Source organism: Eufriesea mexicana, unplaced genomic scaffold, assembly GCF_001483705.2.
Source record: "Eufriesea mexicana isolate 0111107269 unplaced genomic scaffold, ASM148370v2 scaffold2888, whole genome shotgun sequence".
In the NCBI taxonomy this organism is placed as follows: domain Eukaryota; kingdom Metazoa; phylum Arthropoda; class Insecta; order Hymenoptera; family Apidae; genus Eufriesea; species Eufriesea mexicana.
The window spans coordinates 917,179-939,220 of NW_016910972.1; the positions used below are offsets into that span (position 1 = coordinate 917,179).

At 26.2% G+C, this 22,042-nt stretch overlaps 7 protein-coding genes across 8 annotated transcripts; 3 read left to right on the forward strand and 4 right to left on the reverse strand.

The window, feature by feature from the left end:
* Positions 1-5,807: 5,807 nt before the first annotated feature.
* LOC108550597 (fanconi-associated nuclease 1) lies at positions 5,808-8,902 on the forward strand. The gene is made up of 6 exons (XM_017904363.1): positions 5,808-7,207; positions 7,295-7,426; positions 7,502-7,948; positions 8,015-8,423; positions 8,501-8,623; positions 8,750-8,902. Exons 1-6 carry the CDS (start codon positions 5,808-5,810, stop codon positions 8,891-8,893), a joined length of 2,655 nt encoding a protein of 884 aa, XP_017759852.1. The 3' UTR covers positions 8,894-8,902.
* Positions 8,846-10,288, reverse strand: LOC108550605 (NAD-dependent protein deacylase sirtuin-5, mitochondrial). The gene is made up of 5 exons (XM_017904371.1): positions 10,026-10,288; positions 9,731-9,945; positions 9,490-9,629; positions 9,204-9,354; positions 8,846-8,958 (listed from the first exon to the last, which is right to left on the reverse strand). The coding sequence occupies exons 1-5, from the start codon at positions 10,263-10,265 to the stop codon at positions 8,904-8,906; spliced, it is 801 nt and encodes a 266-aa protein (XP_017759860.1). The 5' UTR covers positions 10,266-10,288; the 3' UTR covers positions 8,846-8,903.
* A 220-nt stretch (positions 10,289-10,508) lies between these two features.
* LOC108550604 (methionine aminopeptidase 1D, mitochondrial) lies at positions 10,509-11,881 on the forward strand. The gene is made up of 6 exons (XM_017904369.1): positions 10,509-10,564; positions 10,631-10,870; positions 10,939-11,130; positions 11,222-11,372; positions 11,446-11,556; positions 11,647-11,881. Exons 1-6 carry the CDS (start codon positions 10,529-10,531, stop codon positions 11,835-11,837), a joined length of 921 nt encoding a protein of 306 aa, XP_017759858.1. The 5' UTR covers positions 10,509-10,528; the 3' UTR covers positions 11,838-11,881.
* A 37-nt stretch (positions 11,882-11,918) lies between these two features.
* Prosbeta7 (proteasome subunit beta type-4) lies at positions 11,919-13,305 on the reverse strand. Its single transcript, XM_017904372.1, has 5 exons — positions 13,127-13,305; positions 12,654-12,860; positions 12,437-12,583; positions 12,173-12,371; positions 11,919-12,089 (listed from the first exon to the last, which is right to left on the reverse strand). Exons 1-5 carry the CDS (start codon positions 13,255-13,257, stop codon positions 12,000-12,002), a joined length of 774 nt encoding a protein of 257 aa, XP_017759861.1. The 5' UTR covers positions 13,258-13,305; the 3' UTR covers positions 11,919-11,999.
* Positions 13,306-13,849: 544 nt separating this feature from the next.
* LOC108550598 (probable chitinase 2) lies at positions 13,850-16,043 on the reverse strand. Its single transcript, XM_017904364.1, has 8 exons — positions 15,932-16,043; positions 15,502-15,699; positions 15,239-15,404; positions 15,073-15,169; positions 14,794-15,000; positions 14,524-14,721; positions 14,245-14,373; positions 13,850-14,155 (listed from the first exon to the last, which is right to left on the reverse strand). The coding sequence occupies exons 1-8, from the start codon at positions 15,993-15,995 to the stop codon at positions 13,850-13,852; spliced, it is 1,365 nt and encodes a 454-aa protein (XP_017759853.1). The 5' UTR covers positions 15,996-16,043.
* Positions 16,044-16,723: 680 nt separating this feature from the next.
* LOC108550599 (protein KTI12 homolog) lies at positions 16,724-18,766 on the forward strand. Its single transcript, XM_017904365.1, has 7 exons — positions 16,724-16,916; positions 16,992-17,042; positions 17,154-17,253; positions 17,331-17,469; positions 17,551-17,613; positions 17,721-17,847; positions 18,741-18,766. The coding sequence occupies exons 1-7, from the start codon at positions 16,757-16,759 to the stop codon at positions 18,764-18,766; spliced, it is 666 nt and encodes a 221-aa protein (XP_017759854.1). The 5' UTR covers positions 16,724-16,756.
* A 33-nt stretch (positions 18,767-18,799) lies between these two features.
* Positions 18,800-21,518, reverse strand: LOC108550634 (carnosine N-methyltransferase). Of its 2 annotated transcripts, none has more exons than XM_017904406.1 (7): positions 21,349-21,518; positions 20,618-20,825; positions 20,068-20,225; positions 19,789-19,929; positions 19,547-19,709; positions 19,113-19,346; positions 18,800-19,044 (listed from the first exon to the last, which is right to left on the reverse strand). In XM_017904406.1, the coding sequence occupies exons 1-7, from the start codon at positions 21,453-21,455 to the stop codon at positions 18,874-18,876; spliced, it is 1,182 nt and encodes a 393-aa protein (XP_017759895.1). In that variant the 5' UTR covers positions 21,456-21,518; the 3' UTR covers positions 18,800-18,873. The 2 variants fall into 2 exon arrangements, with proteins under 2 accessions (XP_017759895.1, XP_017759894.1); XM_017904405.1 differs by having other exon boundaries at positions 20,600-20,825.
* Between the last annotated feature and the right edge of the window lie 524 nt (positions 21,519-22,042).

Below are 22,042 nucleotides of genomic sequence, written 5' to 3' on the forward strand. Positions count from 1 at the left end.
TTAAAAAAAAAAAAAAAAAAATAGTTTTGTTCAACGCAAGGGAACTTTTATATTTGACAAATTTGTAGCCTCATTTTTATCGTATACATGGCAGAACTCATTTGTCATTTTTTTACTCATATGCAAATGATACTGTTGGAACATCTTTAATGGAATTATTAAAATCATACCACAAGCTTTCTCAGACGCAACATTCATTATCTTTATTACAAAAATATTACACAGAGATTTAAGTCCTTTCAGAAACTTTGTACGTTTAATTCGGTTTTCCTATCTCTGAGATAAGTCTGAATGAAGATAATGACTAATATACTGCAAAATATTTTAAAAATTTAATTTTAAAATATATTATTCTATAATATAAAAATTAAATTTTTGGAAAATAATGTCTGTATGTACATTTATGGTTGTAAATTTTATTTAAAAGATACATGCTAGAAATAGAATAGATACTTCTTGTGAAAAATGTATAGTAAATCTTTTATAAATATTCTTAATATGTACCTTGTATTGTCTATTTCAGAACTCTTAATGAACTTGAAGTAATTTGACCTATTGCGGATTCGTATGTTTATTTCAATACTGTATATAAATTCAGTTTATATGTAGGAAAATATTCAATTTATTTCTTTACAAAGTAGTAATATGTTAAAAGCTCTCAGGCTGTGAGATAATGAAACTATTATTAACAGTAATAATCTTTAAATTAGCACATAACAAAAGAGATTCTAATTGTTTTATGGCTAACAAAGCCATGCATTTCTATTTTAGTAACATACAATGAATTAGTTATGGTTAATGTAATTGTAATATAAAAATATAAATTCTAATGTTGGGTTTGAGAAGCTTGTATTAAAAAAATTTATATTATAAATTGACTATTTCATGATTATGTTAGGGTTTATAGTGTTTACGAGGAACATGTAAAAATTTTCGTCTTTTACTTTAGTAATTGTGAGTTATGGAAATAAAAATAATGATTAATGAATTCATTTGCCATACAAAATATGAAAAGATTGATTTTCTCTGAATAATAGTATATTAAATTTATTAATTGGCTTCACAATAAACTGATTACCAATTTTGTACAAGAAATGAACATATGTCAAAATAGGGTATCATTCATTTTTTAAGTACTTTACAGCAAGATTTGACTAACAGTATTTGAAGAAAATGGTAAACCTTATGTATGTTTCTTCATACCAGTAGAATTCTTCACAAAAAGAGATCGACACATTAAATATTAAAACAATAGCTATGTCTGTGTTTAAACTTTAAGTAAGCTCTAATTATTAGATCCCTGCTTAAAACAAACATATTACAATATTAAATCAATAAATACTATTACCATAAAGACATTTAGTTGTTTATACATTTATGTCTTATTATAATCAAATAATTTTTTTAATCTACTGGTATAATTACACAAAAATTGAGATTGAGGTATTTTGACACTTACATATACATAATCTATATACTTCATTACACAATTTTGCAGATGAAGTTAACTACTAGATAAAATTAACATGAAGATACTAAATCAGCGCACATTTTTATGCGTGTTATTCTTTTCATCTTTGTCTCTCTGCATTATCGTCTCCTGTTCTATGTACCTATGTATTGAGATATTATATTAAAATACAAGAATTGAATAGAAACTAAGTTAGTAAGAAAATTGACAATATCGAGCTTCTGAAATGTTTTTATTGAAAATTAATGATATAGAAAACTTAATTGTTTTATTTGAAAGAAAAATGTTCTTGGTTTACACATTTTATATTTCTGTGTGGCCAATAGGAAAAATACGTATTAAAAGAAATATATATAATTACTCAAAATAGATTGTTAAATATATGAGTTTGGAACTGACGAAATTCAAGAGTATCTGTTGCATAATTTTCATTATTTATGTGAGGTTTCATTCATTGTCTGTTGTTAATTTGAAATTCATAGGCACTGATCAAGATAAATAATATCCTAGCCACTTGGACTGAAAATATATAATTTAAGTATATTACAAACGGCCATGGCAAAATGTTTCAGATAGTTATTCATTTTCCAGTCTTGAAGCATAGACATTTTTTCCAAGTATGCAATAAAAAAGTTCTTTCACGAGCCGTAACACGAGATCAAGAAAAATATAAAATATAATGGTGCAAATGTTGCAAATTTTAGGGAGACTTCATGAAATCATAATAAGAAACAAACAAAAATGATATATTGTACATATAAAAATAATTACGCTTATTGTATCTCTTACTTTTAGGTAATTAACTAAAAAATAACTGTAATTAATGTTGTTGTGGTAGGCGCACAGCGATGTGTATGAAAATTTATGAATTCGGAACGATTTTAGAGGAGGAGTAATAAAGAAATTTTATCCTGGATAGGACTTATTATTTTGTTAAGAATTTCACTCGCCTGTATATTATATAACATTTTGTGAAATCTAATTTCTGCCACATTTGTATATACTTTAGGTATCTGATTATTTCTCTCGTTTTTCTCAAATTCACCATTGAATGTGAAGTGCTTTTTCACTTCTCTTAATCATATTCATAAACTTGTAATTAAATCATATTTCATTCTTTTCATTATTTTGTTTCTTTTATTACAATAATTTCTTATGTTTATTTGCAAAATTCTGTTAAAAGGGAGAAAAAAATCTTCCATCATATAATTTTGAGAAGGACGAGTGATATTATGCGGAAAAAAGTTTCCAAGAATGTACTTGTAAAAACCATTTGTTTATTTTAGTTGGAACGCTTTAAACGAAATATAGTGGTACATGGATTTTTATATAAAATTTATTAATGTTAAAAATATTGACCCAATAGCCATTTTACAAATGAAACGTCGAAAATCTTCAAAGTTTGATCGCTCCAACCAAAGACTGAGTTCGCTTTACATTTTCTGATTTGGCAAACACGAAGTTCCACTGACAATGTGGACGATATGTCATTGGTTCTAAAGTAATTTAAAATAAACAAACCAATAATATGATAATTAAACCAGTACTTATCAATATTTATCAAATGTTTTATTATACAAGAAAAGTTTATATAAATAATTAATGAAATCAAGAAAAAGAAATACGATCCAGTTGAATCGTGAGACTTCGTGTTTACCTAATTTGTTGCATTCGCGGAAAACAATACTGTACCATGTAAGTAGGACTAAGCCGAATCAATGCAACTATTTAGAGCGATCGAACAAGACCTATAATCGTTTCGTGTGAAAAAAACAAATTATTAAGAGAAGGAATGAGCTTACAAATATAATGTTCAACGTAAAGCTCTTAAAAAAGTTCTGAGTGTTACAAAAACTTTTACGATAATATCGACAGATGTCGAAATGCGGTGTATCTATTATACGTGTATTTTATTCTGTGAATACAGTAGGACTTCTATGTCGCTGTGCGACAGGAAGATTTAATTGGAAAAAACGCTCCAACCAAAGCTCCAGTTTGAACGAAAGTTTGACGAGAGTATAGAGAATTTTTCTCAAGATTGTACAGTCGGAGAACGTAAGGGGGAGATATATCAAATTCTATATATGTAGAATATTTGATCTAGACAACCCTTTAATTTGTTCTTCGATACATACATCATCTACTCTCTCGTCCCCTGATAACACCTTTCGCTGAGTGCATGTATCAAATTTAATTTGATCCAAATAAAATATCATCAGATATAAATTAAGGCGTGAATTATATTTATTGCTTATAAACCGTCGAGGTCTAACAAATAAAAATTACATTCCTAAATTTATTTGCCTCTCTCTGACTCATGCTTGTAATTTTGTAGTATGTGCTTTTTGCAATAATGATAATAAACTTGAAATTCTTTTATCGACGGAAAGCGAAAAATATTTTGAGTCAAATAACCAAAAGTGCTTGTATATTTATTTGCCTTTTCATATTTTTAGAAATGTAGAGATGTTATCAGGTAGATGAGTTGTTTCCTATGAATTACATATAAAGATTTGAACTCAACTATTGTTTAATATTAATGTCTATAATAAATGTGATTAACACTTGAATCTATTAGAGAATGTAAATAATTAAATGTGTGCATATATGTATATATATAGATATATATATATATACATATTACGCGTACGCGCGGTCACACATACACATCATGCATACATACACCCCCCCACACACACTGTATATGTGTATATATATACATACACACACCAAAGATTGGAATTTGACTATTAAACTACTATATTGTGTAATTTCAACAAATTGGCAAAATTTTGAACAAATTGATTGTTGTACGTTATTCAAGTACAGAATTTAATGTCAGGATAAATCGTATATGACAAATTTTTCATGTCATTCATGTTAACAAAAGACATTTAGGCCAATGTCTGCTTTTTATTTCATTTGTCTATTCTATTTATACTATAATGAATGTTTTACGTATTATATAGTGACAAAATACTTACGCTACTTAAAATATATAAATCGTTTGTTTTCCAAAAAATTATATCCAAAACAAAATAGTATACAGTTGCATTTCACACACAATATCAGTAAAAAAACATTCGTTAGAAACATAAATTGGACAAACAGTTTAAAATGACAAATGTTTTCAAATAAATTCTAATTATATCGCGTAAAAGTAAATTTTTTAGGATATCCTATCTAGCAAAATCGGAAAGTTATAAAACAGAATTTATTTCCAATAATATTTTGTACGTTTTATTCTTATTTAAAGAATTTAAATGAAATAGTCAGATAAATTACATTTTCTTTGTATACTTTTTTAAATAAATTTGTTACATTTTTTTGTAAATATAATAAATTCATACTCTATAGGATTTACAAATATTTTGTATAGAATTTTGCAAATAGAACTGTTACAAAATCTTTCATCGTAAATCAAATGTGAAGATTCTTTATGTATATTTTAGTATTCATGCCGTAGTAAATTTCCAAATCCATTTTCTATTATTGAAGGTTATATTTTTTTTAATGTTTAGGATAAGTAATGTTTGCAAATTTGAATTATTGTTTCATTTACTACAATCTCATAACTCTGAGTTCATTAATAGATTCTTCGCTACTTAGAATAGTACAATAATACTTGAAACTGATTTATATGACTGTGCTTAATGTAAACATATTAAATTTGAAAAGAGCACAAAATTGAATAAACAGTTCCACCCAGTGATAAATCTATATAAAATATATGAATAAAAATGGCGGCAAAATATTAATACTTCGTTTAAGTATTTATCTCAAAATATACAGTGGTTTAGGGGTTTTAATATATTTCATGTGATGTCTTTATATGTGACACATAGAGTATTAGTACGAATTTTATGATAAAGAAGTTATTCTAATTTACTAAATGTGAATACAAATTATTGTCAACTACGTCAACAATTGGTTTTTTAGTGAAGTACCATTCAAGAGACGAAAATTCATGCATTTTTATTATATGAATAGGAGAAAGGAAAAAGAGATCAACGTGATACGCGTTTACACTACTTTCTTTCTATAAAACATGCTGGCATAAGAGTAACTCATTTTATTATAAATTCAAATTTGCACGCGAACAATAATTATCAGTAATATTGTATACGGTGACTTAATTATCTTTTATGCATTATCAATGGAAATCAGGAAATTAATACATATTCATTAGAAATAAAAGTATTTATTAGTGATTCTTTTCTATGCTGTATTTTTATGCATGAAGAAGACTGTTAATGTTGGAGGTTAGTTTTGAACTGTAATGGTTTAAACTATGCAATTATTTTGCTATTTATTTTGCTAGAATAAATATTAAACAATGTCACAGCAAACACAGAAAATCAATGAAGTACATAATGATTGTTTAAATGATACAGAAATGATTCAAAATAATGACAAAATAATGAATAGCAATGAATTATTACATGAAAATGACTATTTGGAAGAAGTATCGCAACATGAAATTGGTATGAAATGTAAATCACCAATAATTTATACATCATCAATGAATGAAGTAAAAAAAAAAGATTTAAGTATAAATGAATCTTATTTGATAACATCAAACAAATTACAAAATTTCTCAGATTACAATAAAAAAATGTCACGAAATGAAATTAATATGCAAAAAACACCAAAAAGTAAATTAAATAGATATATCAAAGCATCAACATCAAAGCATATTAATGACAATTCTTATTCAAATGAGAAATTAAAAACTCCAAATAAAAATAACACTTCATCAAAAAATTCTAATAATTCATTTTCTACACCTGAACAATTAACTTATAATTCTAGACTAAATCTGCAAGAATTTACATCACCATCTGGTAAATCTCCAAGAATTGTAAGAAGAAAACTGTTTGATGAAGTTATTGATAGTGACATTATAACTCAGGCTATTGAATATATGAATTTAACAAAACAAGGTGTTATTTCATTAAACAATTTTAATATGGAAGAAATATATTCCAGAAGTACATTTGAGTATCAATTTAATAAAATAAATACTACAACTCCACTGAAATATAAGTTAAATGATATAAGCTTATGCGATGATTTGAATTCAAAAATCCTTTTTACTACTATTTTCAATGTATTTTGTAATCCTGTTAACTGTGGTTATTTTAATGAAAATGAACTTGATTTTATATATTCTATAATTACCCTTCCAATAAATGCTCAAATGCTGTTGGCAAGGATGATAAAAAGAAGTAGAAAATGGTTTAGAAAATGTAACATAAAATACCCAGAAATAGGTGAAGAGTTAAAAGATACTTTTGAAATTCTTGTCTCACGATCTATTTGTACTTTTGACATTAAAGATGAACAGTTATCTACAATACTTGAATTATTGCATGTAAATGAAATTCAGCAACTTTGTAAGAGCATGAAAATTAATTTTAAAGGAAACAAAGAAAGTAATATAGAAAAATTAATAAAACTATCAAAAACTAAACCATTGTTTCCTGGATTAAAGGCTCCACGTGATACTTTATATGCTGCAATATTTAATATATTAGGATATTGTGTAAGTGTAAGTGCTTTAACATGGAATACTATTGATAAGATAATAACATTGTTAATACCAAATCAATACCCCCAAAAAAGTATAGCAGATATGTTTCATATGTTATGTAATATTTATTTAGGAAAAATAGTGTTTCCCAATATTTCTAAGTGTTATTTTCCAGTATTTTCTAATGAAATACATTTAACAAGGTAAATATGTTTTTTTAAGTTAGTAATAAATCTAAAAATAAACAGAATTTAGTCATTTTTATTGAGTTAAATTTATATATACTTTAGTTATATAAATGCTAAATCTATATTATTCACAATGTTACAATATATTGAAAAGAAAAATTGGAAGGAAGTACAAAAGTATGGAAAGTTAGCTATGGATATATTACCAATGTTATTGAAAGATGAATCCTCAAGGTAAATTAAATTCTGTCTTTTTAATGAAGAATGATTTTAACAAGAAGTTCAATAGTTGCAATTTTTATTTTATAGATTAAAACATTCTGTGCTTCCTATGCATATAAGATGTTATATGCCAGGATATACATGGATGAAAATACTTTCTACAAGCATAGAGGCATTTAAAAAAGATAAAGATAAGACGCGAGTAGTAGAAATCTTATTATTTTTATTAGAGCAAAACTGCCATATGAACATGAATAAAGGAAAATGGTATAATGAATTAGTGTCTATTGAAATGTATTATCATAAAAACATTGAAACATCTGCATCCTTTATAACAAAAGCTTTAAATATAGAAAATTTGACACAAGTAGATAAAATAAATCTTATGGAAAGAGCAAAAAAAATTCTTAAGAAAAAGGTTGCAATTAAACCAGTGACAAAAGTTAATGTTAATAAAGCACTAGCTAATCATATTCATAACATGCCAAAGTATGAACCAGTATCTATCACTATAGATGCTACAGGAATGCAAAGGTAAATTTAATTGCATTTATGTTATTTCTTTTTTCTATTTCAAAACAATATGAAATACTATTTTAGAAATACTACTCGAAGTAAAAGCATTTGGTGTATAAAAAATGACACAGAAGGTCAAAGTTATGGATCAGTAGAAACTGTTGCATTTAATTATTATTGTGAACAAGGGTTTCCCAATGGATTACATTGTGAAGGTGCATTACCAAATATTCTCTTTTGTACTTTATTTTGGGAGGAGTTATATGATATACATATTCCTGGAACATTTGTAACATCATATCAAGAAGCTCCAAGTGATTTATTTACAGAACAATTTTATGAAAATAGAAAAGAGAAAATAGATCTGAAACTTCAAATTGCTAGTAATTTAAATCTCGAATCATTAAGTTTCTTGATGGAAGAAAAGTTCATAATACTTAGACAATATCAGTCAATAATGATATCAAACTTACAAAATAATTTACAATTAAAGGTGTGTATGTTATCAATAGTGTTTGATTATGTGACATATCACAAATCATTAGAACAGAATATCACTTTTATTTATAGGAAATAGTACAATGTTTGGGAGTTCAAGGTGTGATAGGAATTTGTAAACGACTTATTGACAACTTTAAACTTTGGAAAGCTGGTTTTCCAGATTTAATTGTATGGAATTATGAGACTAAAGAAGTGGGTATTCATTTGAATAAATAATACCGAAAAAGTTATTAAAAAAGATTCTTCTTTAATTTTTTTAAAAAGAAGTTTTTTAAAATACTTCTGCAAGTACTAATAAATATTAATCTTTTTCTAAAGCATAAAATTATAGAAGTAAAGGGTCCCAGAGATGTTCTTTCTACAAAACAACGATTGTGGTTAGAGTACCTTCATCATCTTGGACTCAATACTGAAGTATGTTTAGTACGAGGTAAATATTATGCCATTATAATATTTATTTGATGTTTGGAAGTTAAGATTCTAAAGCTTCTGGTACAGTAACAGTGCAAGGACCTTCAAAATGATACCTTTAAAATAATATGTTATATTATTATTTTGTTTCAGATAAATTTAATGTAAAAAAATACAAGGTTGATAGCTATGAATAAATATTTTACATACATTTTTATATTTCTATAAGTCCAAAAATACTTTAAATTATATATTAACATGTGATACTTAATATTTCAAAGTGGTATTTCACATATTTTTATATATATTATGTAATATATATACATAACTTTTATATAATTTAATTTTAATTTTAACTTACTCAAAGTGTCTTGTAGCAGGAGTTACTTCTAAATTAAATTCAGCAACAGGAATTCCACGTTGTGCTACTTGTGGTGCAAACATTGCTGCTGGATATACAACAGATGAAGTACCAATAATCAAACAGATGTCACAGTTTTCAACAGCAATATCTAGTATTTTAGTGAAGAATAAAACATGTTTTTATTTTATTAGAAAAAGATTTATCTATAAGTTACAATGTGTTGTTATACAATGCATTGCTAAAATTTTTAATTACATATTTATGTAAATAGGAAAATACTCACAGGCTTGCTGCAGTATCTGTTCATCTAAATTTTCACCAAACCATACAATATGAGGTCTCAATAAACCTTTACAATTTTCTTTTTGACATCGAGGTAAATTTTCCCTTGGAATATCAGAAATCATACGTGGATCTGGAGATCTGTTTGTGTGTATATGTGTGTATATGTGTGCATGTTTATAAAATATGTATTATAATATATATCCCTTTATTTTATAATTATTTTGTATAAAATATCTTACCCTTTGTCCCTTAATGCAGGACATATTGGAATATTTTTGTTTACACTAATTTCATGACAAACAGTACAGCGAGTTTTGTATAATGAACCATGAAGCTCTACTACATTCTTAGCCCCTGCTCTTTGATGTAGTTCATCGATATTTTGTGTTACAATTACGACATTTTTACCTTCTTTTAATTTACGATTTTGAAAAACTGCTATTGCTTCATGAGCCTAGAAACTCCATTTTGAGTACAAATAATCCCTACAAATAGTGTATTGTTCAAAAGACAAAAAGGTGATTATGAAGATACCTTATTAGGATTGGCTTCATTTGCTACTCTTCGACGATATTCGTAAAATTCCCAAACTAAAGATGGATTTGCTTCGAATGCTTGTGGAGTTGCAAGACTTTGAGCTTGGTATTTTCTCCAAAAACCGCCAGCACCTCTAAATGTAGGAATTCCAGATTCAGAGGAAACTCCACTACCAGTTAATATTAATACATTTTTTGCATTTGCCAATATTTCACGAAACGATTTCATAGTATTCATGGTTCGTGAATGTTATTTTAAGGTTATTTTATTGAACAATTCGAATATCAGCTGATGTCTACGTAGTCAATAATCTTGTAATGTCAAATCTCAAATTTTGTTTCAATTCGTCATTTAAAAAATAAGTCAATTTATGAAATTTGTGTATCTTCGTAACATATTTTTTTAATAAGAAAGTAAAAATTTCTATAATGAAATCATAAGTATAAAACTTTTTTTATCGCTCTGTTATTTAAAGTCATAATTATATAAATACCTTAAAAATGTTTCTTAGAAGCTTTTTTAAAAGGAAATCTAAAGTACGTTTATTTCAAGAAGTTGTATTACATATAGTCATAGAACGAATTAATGTTATAATTTTGTAGATAACACCACGAAAACTTATAAATAATTCTTTTGGAAAATATGAGGTTATTGAACCATGGGAAATTTCTGAAATTAAAGAAGTACCATCATGTATTCCTAAACCTTCTTACAGTCAATCTTTAGTACCTCGTGATGGACCAAAGGAACCTGAAATTAAAGACAAAAATCAAATACAAAGTATGAGAGACAGTTGTAATTTTGCTAAACAAATATTCACTCATATTAAACAATATATAAAGGTATATAAGATATCAAAAACACATAAGATTTAAACAACAATACAATTTAAATAATAATCTTATTTTAGCCTGGTATAACTACAGATGAATTAGATACAATAGTTCATGAAATGATTATAAGTAATGGAGGTTATCCTAGTCCACTTAATTATAAAGGATTTCCAAAATCAATATGTACTAGTATTAATAATGTTGCATGCCATGGAATTCCAGATAAAAGGCCATTAGCAAAAGGCGACATATTAAACATTGATGTAACAGTCAGTAGAAGTAATATTATAATATATATACAAATATAAAAATCTAAATATTATAATAAAATTAATTTTATTTATTTTTACATTTATGCAGGTGTATTTTCATGGTTACCATGGAGATTGTTCAAAAATGTTTGAAGTAGAAGAATGTGATGATGAAGCTAAACAATTAATAAGTGTAACAGAATTGTGCTTAAAAAATGCTATTGGTATTTGTAAACCAAATGAAAATTTCTCCAGTATAGGTATTATTGTAATAATCATTGTAATAATCCAAGTATAATGAAAGATTGTTATATATTCTTTTTTAATTTTTAGGGAATATCATTGAGGAAACAGCAAATAAGAATGGATATTCTATAGTACCAGTGTTTGCAGGACATGGTATAGGTACTTACTTCCATGGACCACCAGATATTTTTCATTTTGGTATGTTAATATTTTGATATAATGTATAAACATGTTAAAGACATACTTCCATTATATTGTTATTAATATATTATTTTATATTATTACTAGCAAATAACTTCGATGGAAAAATGTTGCCTGGAATGACATTTACTATTGAACCAGTTTTAAGTCAGGGTGGTGAAGAAATTAAAATTCTAGAGGATGGATGGACAGCTATTACAATAGATGATGCAAGAACTGCTCAATGCGAGCATACTATTTTGATTACTGATATTGGTTGTGATGTATTGACTCGTTAATCTCACAAGTTTGCTTTGTGTGTAAATTTTCATAGCATCAAGTTTCATAATGAAAGGTGAAATATTAAATTCTAGTATGAATACCAATGAACAATGAAACTTTATTTAATACAATTGTATTGCAAATATTTTTATTAAAAAGAAATTTATTTATATTTATCTTTACATAGTAGCAGCTTCCCAGTAACTATCTAAAGTTAATGGTCCTTGAATTTCAACACCTTCATCTTTCGTAATTATTCCAAGTTGATACTAAAAATTGAAAAGATTAAATATTTTAATGATCTAATACTAAATATAGAAATATAAGAGCTTAATAGATTTATATAACTCACTTTTGGAAAAGATCGTGCATCTCTATAGAAAAGAACTTGCATCACTTTATATAAAAGTTGGACTGCTTCTTCTTTACTTATTTCTTTATTTTCTTCATAAGCTTTTCTTAAAATAGGTGTTGCCATATATGCACCATATCCAGTTGCAATTACTGGATCACTATAAGCTGTGCCAAGTTTATCCACAGTACCCAAAAATCTATATAAAATACTTTAAAATATTATATGTATATGTAAAAAAATATAGTAATACAAACTACTTACACTTTATCTCCATCCAAACCACCAATGATGAAATTATTCCATAATGGATCAAAATGGGATCTTCTATTATACATTACTCGAGTTAACCAACAGTGAAGAGCTTTTGGTTTCAAAGATAAACCATCATCGAGACATTCTTCTTGAAGACTACAAAATATATATAAAAAACATAATATAATCTATGCCAAATAATTATAAAATAATAATTGAAATATACATTTTTCTCTCAATGTTGCTTTTTAAAAACTGAAAATCAGCATAATCTCCTCCAGCACCAAGGATAATATTGTCATTGACCTTCATCACACGTTGAAGATTTCTGTATCTAGCCAATGATCCATAGGAACCAAGAATATCTGCTGCTATAAGAACACCATCTTTAAATTGAATTCCAATTACAGATGTACCAGTTGTCATTGGTGCCCTGTGAGATAATAAAATAAAATTTAATTAAAAAAAATAAAATTGGTGATTGTAAAGGTTAGAATTATATTAAACAGTATAACATAATCTAAAATTAATATATTTTTTACCAAATCCTTATTTTATTACGATAATTAAGACATAATTTTTATTTATATATTATAATAATTATATATATATTCTGTAATTTTTATGAAGGCACTCATGACATGCAAGTTTTAAAGAAATCTCTTTAAGACAAAATAGATATACGGTAAGGAATGTTACTGTGATCTTTGGAATCCTCCAACATCGAAATATGCAGAACCTCCTGGAAAATGATAGAATGCACCAGGTGTTGGACCATTTTGCCACAATGGTATAGGACTATGCGAACCAACTTTATCGAACAGCGCCATGTTTCGTGCAAATTTGAAATAACTTAAAATGTCATTCTGTTGGCTAAATAGTCGACAAGGGTGTTCTTTAAAATAGTCCCTAAACTCTTCACTTAGGTATATTTAATTTCCCCTGAAATTTGTTCTTTAAATTAATCTCTATAATATAATTGAATATTTCGATATTATGATTCAGAAAATTAAAAAATCTTATTAAATCTTTAAAAATGCAGAACTTCAGTGCTTTCTATTATATTTTTGACTATTATAGTATTGTTTAATTAAATATTATCAACATATTAATAAACTTTTGAAAAGCAATTATTTTTAAAGACAATTTAAATTTAAATATATTTCATATATTGAACAAAATATTTTTTTATTTCTATATACATGAATAATGTAAATCCTAATATATGATAATTATAAACAATGTAAAATTGTATGGATTATAGTTATTATTATAATTAATCAGTATAAGAATAAAAATGGGAAGACTGTTCAAAAAATATTTTTGAATTGACATGATAAAAAATCCAATGCCAAATTCTTGCTATGTATTTAATTTCTTCGAAATTTTTGGTACTATCTTTTTATCCATGTCAAATTTGTTTTAAATATAATGTACAAAAAATACTAATATCATTAAAAGAAATCTATGTGAAAATCTTGGGGTGGAAGATGAGTTGTTCTTGCCGTTGTTGTTGTTCTTGTTATTGTTATTGTTATTATTATCGTTGTTATTATTTTCATCTTCATAATTATTAGAAAGAATCATGTTAATGGATCTCAATAAAGGATATGTGTTATCCGATGAATCTAGAGAATTATTTAAAGATGCGCATTTTCCATTGAAGTCGTCAGTATCGATGCTCCAAATCATTACACCCGATAGATTTAAACTCATCGCGTATTCGATCTAAAAATTTAAAAAGGATACGATCAATACGCTAATAAAATTATAAGATGTTTATTATCTATTCTTATTATTCTTGATTAGATATCAACCTTTTTTTCCAAACTCTGTACGTTATCAAACATTATCACGTATTTCTCGTTAATCATATAGGGTGTGTTACTGATATTATCCCATCCAGTTATCCAGTGTTGAGTTTTGTTAACTAGTTCTTCACAAATCTGTATAAAATACATATCATGTATTATTGCATATTATTTTTATTATTGAATCCATAATTATTATTATGAAAAAAATTAAATTTTATTATTGGAGCGGAATTAAGATAGTTAATTGAACTTTAACTTCAAGGTAATAAAAGTAAAATATACTTCGTTATATCCCATAAAACCATTTGTACGAGTATAAGGCCCCTTAAATCCATCTGATTCGGATGCTTGATTAATAGGACTTTCTTGAGATGAATTTAATTTATTTATCAACATAAAAGTTCTTCCATACATAGGCAAACCTAACACTAATTTATTTGCTGGTGCACCTTTACTTAATAAATAATTAAGTGTGTCCATCTAAAAGAAAGTTTTAAGTTATTATGTATGTTCGGTACTTATTATCTATTGTATTTTATTCGCATATATTACCACATCCTGACTGTCTTCACTTTTTAGTGGTGCATTTGGAAGTACTTTTTTATCCCATGAACCATGATAATCATAAGCCATTACATACATATGATCAAGATATTTGGAAATTTTCGGTATATCGTAACCCTTATTGATGATTTCTTTATTAGAACTTAAAGCTGCTGTTAATAAATAGTTCGACTCTTTGAATGCTTCTTTTAATTCCTATTCAAAAATTGCACTATTCTAAGATACAATTGTAGTTTCGGTAAAATTAATTTACATTATGTTATTTACCTTTACAAGAGAGGCGAAGTTTTCTTTGTCCTCTCTCATACCTTCCTGTGATCCAGGATATTCCCAATCAAGATCTAGTCCATCGAAACCATATTTTCTATAAAATATAAATTGTTATAAGTAAATTGTTAACAAAGAAAAATTGTCTAAATGTTCTATTCCATACTTAAGGAAATTCACGACACTGTTAATGAATATATTCCTTCGTTCGGGAGATGAGGCAAGCATGGAGTAATTTTTACTGCCTTCATTCCATCCTCCAATTGCAAGTAGAATGTTCAATCGAGGATTTTTCTGCCGAAGATTTGTTATCTTTTTGTAATTACCGATCCCTAAATTATTACATCAATTATAAAATGAAAATGTCATTTGCGTGAATAATTTTTTCGAATAATCCGATATCTCGAATAATCTGTAATATGTACCTACCATCCTGAATGTCTAAACCAGGATCGAGGCTTCTAATGGTCCACGATGTGCTATTCAATCCAGCGAACGCATATATAATATGAGTACAAAGATTTGGATTAATATTCGAGACTCCAAATTTTCCATTATTCGGTCTGTAAGTGGCCCAGGAACCGACATAACAAGTTACAATCTTCTTAGGTTTAGACCTTAATAAAGCTTAGCAAAACAGAAAACATAATTTCAATATAAAACTGTTACTATTGTTTTTCAAATTATTCATTTTTATAAGAGATTATCCTTTATACGAATTATTAATTATCATTTATGTATGTATTTACAAATATCACAAAATGACGGAATTTAAATAGAATTATTATTTCAAATTTAAGCAACGCGCTAACGTGTTAGCGTTAAAAAATTAATTTTAATTTAATTAAAATGTACTTACCTAAAGTACCATTGCAACTGAGGAGTAAAAATGTGAGTAAAGATAGAAAATTACACGTCTTCATTATCAAGAACCGCTATACGAATATCCAGTTAATGTCCTAGTAGATAGCTTTCACTCAACCACAGTACGGTACTTTTATACACGGCGAAAAAGAGAAACAGTCATGCTTGTAGATTAAAAAAGGATAGAACCAAAACCTGTTGCTGAGAACTTTAGTATAGTAAACGTGTTTCTATATATATGTGATTTTTTGTAAGTATATTTATTCCATATCTAAATTACTTTCACGAGATAAGTAATAAAGCTATACTAAGTATAAAATTTTTTTTTAGATCACTAAAATGAAATGTAACACAATTGTAGATAATCTAATAACTTATGAATTTTGAGTGCAGCAGTCTAAATTCGATATAAATATAAATAAAAGAATTGGACTTACAGTTTCTAAAAATTGTATTTATCGTAATATTTCAAAATATATAAATTAGTTTAATACATGCTCCAAATTTTCTGCAACCTTAAATGCGTTGTGTATTGCAGGTAATCTAACATAAGGGTTTAGTAAGGCGAATTTTAATTGTATATAACCTATGTCTTAACTAACAATTTCCTGCTTTGTTTTTCTATTCTTAGTGTGTCTTTTATATTCGTATTTGTAAAAAATTCATATAATTATTTAATTTCTTATCATTCATTCTTTAAAGTATAATTAAAAAGTATATCGTGTAAATGCATCATAAGATTTAAAAATGGCTGTATTTATAATTCATAGTAGATTAAAGAGTTTATGTTGCTTTTCCAATTTTTAAATGATTTTTTACGATGCCAGTTATTATTATTACTGGTATACCATGCAGTGGTAAAACAACACGAACTACTGAATTGCAAGAATACTTTATAAAGGCAGAAAAAAATGTAGAAGTTATAAGTGAAATTAATATTATAACTAAAACAGGTTTTGATCGAAACAGATTTTATGCTGGTTAGATTTTACTTCGTTTTATTTGATTATTTTAGGAGAAAACGCAACTTTAATTATGTTTGCTGCTCGTTATAGATTCTAAGAATGAAAAAAGTGTGAGAAGTGATATAAAGTCAGCGGCACAACGTATGTTAAATACAAATGATATATTAATTATTGATGGTAGTAATTATATTAAAGGATATCGTTATGAGATTTATTGTATGACAAAATTATATAAAACTCCTCAATGTACAGTGTTTTGTGATATACCAGTTGAGCATGCTTGGTTATGGAATGAGAAAAGGTCAAAATGTGAACAATATAGTAGAGAAACTTTTGATGCACTTGTAATGAGGTAATTAAAAATGCTGTGGATTAAGTATGATAATTTGTTAATGAAATGTAATTAGATATGTACAACATAATATATAGATATGAAACACCTGACACAAAAAATCGTTGGGATTCACCATTATTCATCGTATCATCAGAAGATGAATTAAAATTTGATGAAATTTATAAATCATTGTATGAAGTAAAAGCACCTAAACCAAATTTAAGTACACAATGTGTTAGTATTCATATATATAGTGAATGAAAATTTAAAGTAATTCATATAATATTTAATTTAGCTAATTGTGTTATATTTCAGCCACCATTATCTTCAACTAATTATTTATATCAATTGGATACAATAACTCAAGAAATAGTTAATGTAAGTGGTTTATAAATTTTTATTTATTGATTAAGTATAATAAAATTTATAATAAATACTGTAAGATATCAAAGAATATAGCGAACATTATTTCTTTCTTGACAAAGGCAATATTATCAGCTAAACAATTTGGTGTTGAAAATGAATTTAAAGTACCAGGGTATAATTTGACAGTACAAAATTCATGTACTCCAGCACAACTTATGAGACTACGAAGACAATTTTTAACATATAGTAAAATGCAACAAATTGAAATTAATCAAATTGCATTATTATTTATACAATATCTTAATAAAAGTTCATGAATAAAAAAAGTATTATTACCTTTGGTTATTATTATAATCATTTCTGTACCAAAGGTGTTTCAATTTGAAACTATCTTTTAAAAGGTAATAAATCTATTAATCAAATTTTCAAAAATGTATCCTTTTAATAAAAAAAATTATATTAATACATCATTAGGTCTATCTTACTTTATAATAATTTTAGACTGTATGTATTTTGCTTCTGGAAGTTTTTGTTGCACACTTTTATTTCACAACATAATGTCAAATATAAAATATTTTGAAATAAATAATATCTGTGCAACTTCAGCTATATATATCTTTCAGAAGAGAGAAAAATAGAAAAAGCAATGAACACAATAATAAGAAACACCTGAATTTTGGAATTGCACTTCATTTATAATATTAATGTAACTCACAGAATTGGATAAATAACATCAGCTTGTAAGATAAATTTAATAATAAATAAAATTTGTTTTTAAAATAGTTGGAAAGGATATTGCATAGTATATATGTGCCAACCAAATCGAGTTTCTTTTATTTCATATCACGGTATTTGGTAAATATTTCAAACAATAAACATTAATGATATGCTAAATCACAAATATTGAACTCAAAAGAAAAATTGCAAAACTGTTATTAGTATTAAAGAAGAGCCACCACTTTGAACTTGAATCAATTTCTGTCGATATTTAAAAAAATAACTGCAATACTTTATTATCCAATTTGTTAACAACAGAGCCATCACGCTTAGCAGTTACTTACAGTGAAATAAAATTCTTGATAAAAAAATATTAGTTTAAATTTTAACAATATTTAAAGATTTTTGTTATTTTTTTCTAGATTCAAATTACCTAATATTGACTTGATTTATAACGTATAACAGCTTTGCTTTTGTGGTAATGAACCTATTATGTAATGCATTTACAATTACATCAATTTTTCTTACAAATAAAACACAGGAAGTCATCAATAGTTAGTTTTCTTGTTCTTGCATACCATTACTTTCAGTGCCATTTCTATGACTCATATTATTATCTATGTGTCTTTTAGGTTTTCGACAAACAAAATATACGCTATTATATTCACACTGCAACATACTGTTAACATTCTGTGCATATCGCGTTTTCACACGTGTTTCTTCCTTCTGAAAGTTTTGTTACTTGTAAAGTTCAATTAATTATCAATGTTCATTTGTAGTGTAAATTTGATTACCTCTAATTGAAATCCAAAACCTTGAATCACATCACGAACAACATCATAACTTGGTTCTATAGAATCTTCCATTGGCATATCACTAAAATGATACAATAGTGGCCCAAGATTTATCCATATACCCCCTGGTTTTAAAATTTTATAGATAGTCTCAATAAATTGTACAACATTATTTGCGCAATCTATAAAAAAGCATGTTGCAACACAATCCCAGTGATTGTCTTCTGTATAAACCTAAAATACATGAATAGATAGTTTTAAGACACTTACTTATTTTCTAGCATTCTATGACATTAGTGCAGCTACGATATAGCGAGACCGTAAATTGGAGTGTTATCATAGATGATTTATTATTCAAAGAACGACTCAAACAATTGAATATATTTAATGTTTACCAATTTTACGATCTCGCTATATCGTAATTTGTGCTATACCTCCAGAAAATCTCCAGCTGCCATTGAGAACTGTGCATTTTCTGGAAGATCACTGGGATTTACATCTGGGAAAAATACAGCTTGAGTTTGATGCTCTGGTTTTAAATTATTCATATATTGATGTACCCATGGATGTACTTGATATGAATTTACACCTCTACACCTTTAAATAATTAAATATTTTCAGTAAAAGACATCTAAAAAGTAGTACTGTTCATCAAAAATATTTAATTTTTATGTACTTATTTAATACAAAGTGAGAAGCAAAGAGCATAAAGAGGGAAAATTCATTTCCTTGACAAGTATATCCACGTCTTGCAATTTCATATGCTAGTCTCCCCAAACCTGCTCCAGGTACTAGAATTTGCACATCTGATGGTGTACTGGAAATTTACCTATCATTTCATACTTTTCTGAACTATGTTTTAATACGTGACAGTAGCTATTCTAAATATCTGTACTTTTTTTATAAAACATTTTATTGATATATAACATTTTTAAAATATTTGAAGGTTTCATACCAATATTCTAAGGGAAATTGATTCATAATTTCATTTATGATAGGCAGATAACACGCCATGCGTTCTTCGGTACCTTCCACACTCCAATCACGAACCAGTTGCTTAATTGTAGCTTGGACCTTTTCTTGATCAGCCATTACTGGACGAGGATTTAACGTCTGCAATCAGACCTACCTATATTTTGTACAATAGAATATACTTTTATAAAAAAAGAAGCTTGTTAAGATGATAAAATGAAATCCAAGCTAGATCAAATATTTCTTCGAAGACAAATAATGTTAAAATAAAAAAAAATATTATGCACAAAATATAAAAGATTTTACTTAAGAGTGTTAATGATTAAATTATGTTTAATAAAAAAAATGATTACATCAATATATCTTAAAAATTTCAATTTTTAATAAAGTAAAGTAAAATATTAATTAGTAATATAAACAAAATATTTTATTTATGTTTAATAGGATTAATCAAATAAATTAATTGTATTTTAAAAATATATCATATTGTACAACAGAATATACATGCCACACACCAGGTGAACTTTTCTTACACTGTCAGTCTGTGCAGTAGCTGGGCTCACATTTTCAAAAATATGTGCTACATCCTTTATAATAAGCTTAATTATCTCATCATTATTTTCAATACATCTTTTAACTTCTTGTAAATGTTCTCTATACTTTGATAAAAGCTTCTGATGATGAGTTGGTAATGATAGTAAATAGGATTCTGTTTTTTTAACCCTTAGTAATGAATGATTTCTGTAAAAAAAAAACTATGATATAAGTAATATTTATATTTCAGTTAATTACATTTATACTATGATATAAATGATATTATATTACTATATATATAAATTTTATTCTTTATGTTTTTTTGGTCATATAGTTATAAATATAAAACTGACTGAAACACAACAAGAATTAATAAATTAAATACAGATATACATTAACTGATAAATTTATAAATATGTTTTACTAAATAGAAATTGTTATACTTATGAAACAATATTATAATAACATAATGTAAAATATGATTTCTATAATTATAGGACAACCATAAAATTCCAAATAAAATATAAATCAATGTTATATCATTGAAGGTTAAGCAATAATAGAAAGAAATTTCAATGATCGAAAAATCATGGATAACATCATATAATATTATTATGAGTATCATATTTGATGGAAAAAGCGAAAGAATAAAAATAATAAAGATATGAATGAAACATCGACTTGAAAATTAGAGTTAATCAAACAAAATGATTTTTCATGATGTTCTTACTTGTAATATTTAAAGGCAGAGACAATACGTTGGAAATGTTTCCTCTCTTCTTCGTCCTCATAAGTGTCGTGCATTTTTTTTGGATAAGGATTTGACATTGTTTCCATTTTTATATTTGAAGGTAAAGCTTAGTATTTTAATGAGTTTTTTAGCACAACGTTCAGTGGCGGCTTTCGTAGTGCACGCGTTATGATGCATTTACATTACTATAATAAATCATTCTTTAAGGCTGAATCGTAAAGAAATTTTATTTATTAACGAATACATTAAATATAAATTCATTTTTAACATACTAAAAACTTATACAGTATATATAGAAGAATAAAATCATCTAACTGCATAAGATATGAAATTTTTGGTGACGAAATTTATTATTATTATTATTTTACTTTTTGTATAAGCTCTAAGTTATACAAAAAATAAGTATGATGTATATTTTTAAGAGAACAAATATTTTATTTTCTATAAATATTATGTTATTATATTAGATACAATTATTATAATTTATAAGATATACTTACACCTTAATTTTAAGATATATGATATTGTATAATTTATATTACTGGTCACAGTTATCAAAGCTATGATAGGTTACTTTGAATGAAAAGACTAAGAATGAATTTTATTATCATTTCAACTCTTAAACAATATAGAAATTTATGATTTAATATGTAATCAAAGAAAGTTGCTCTAG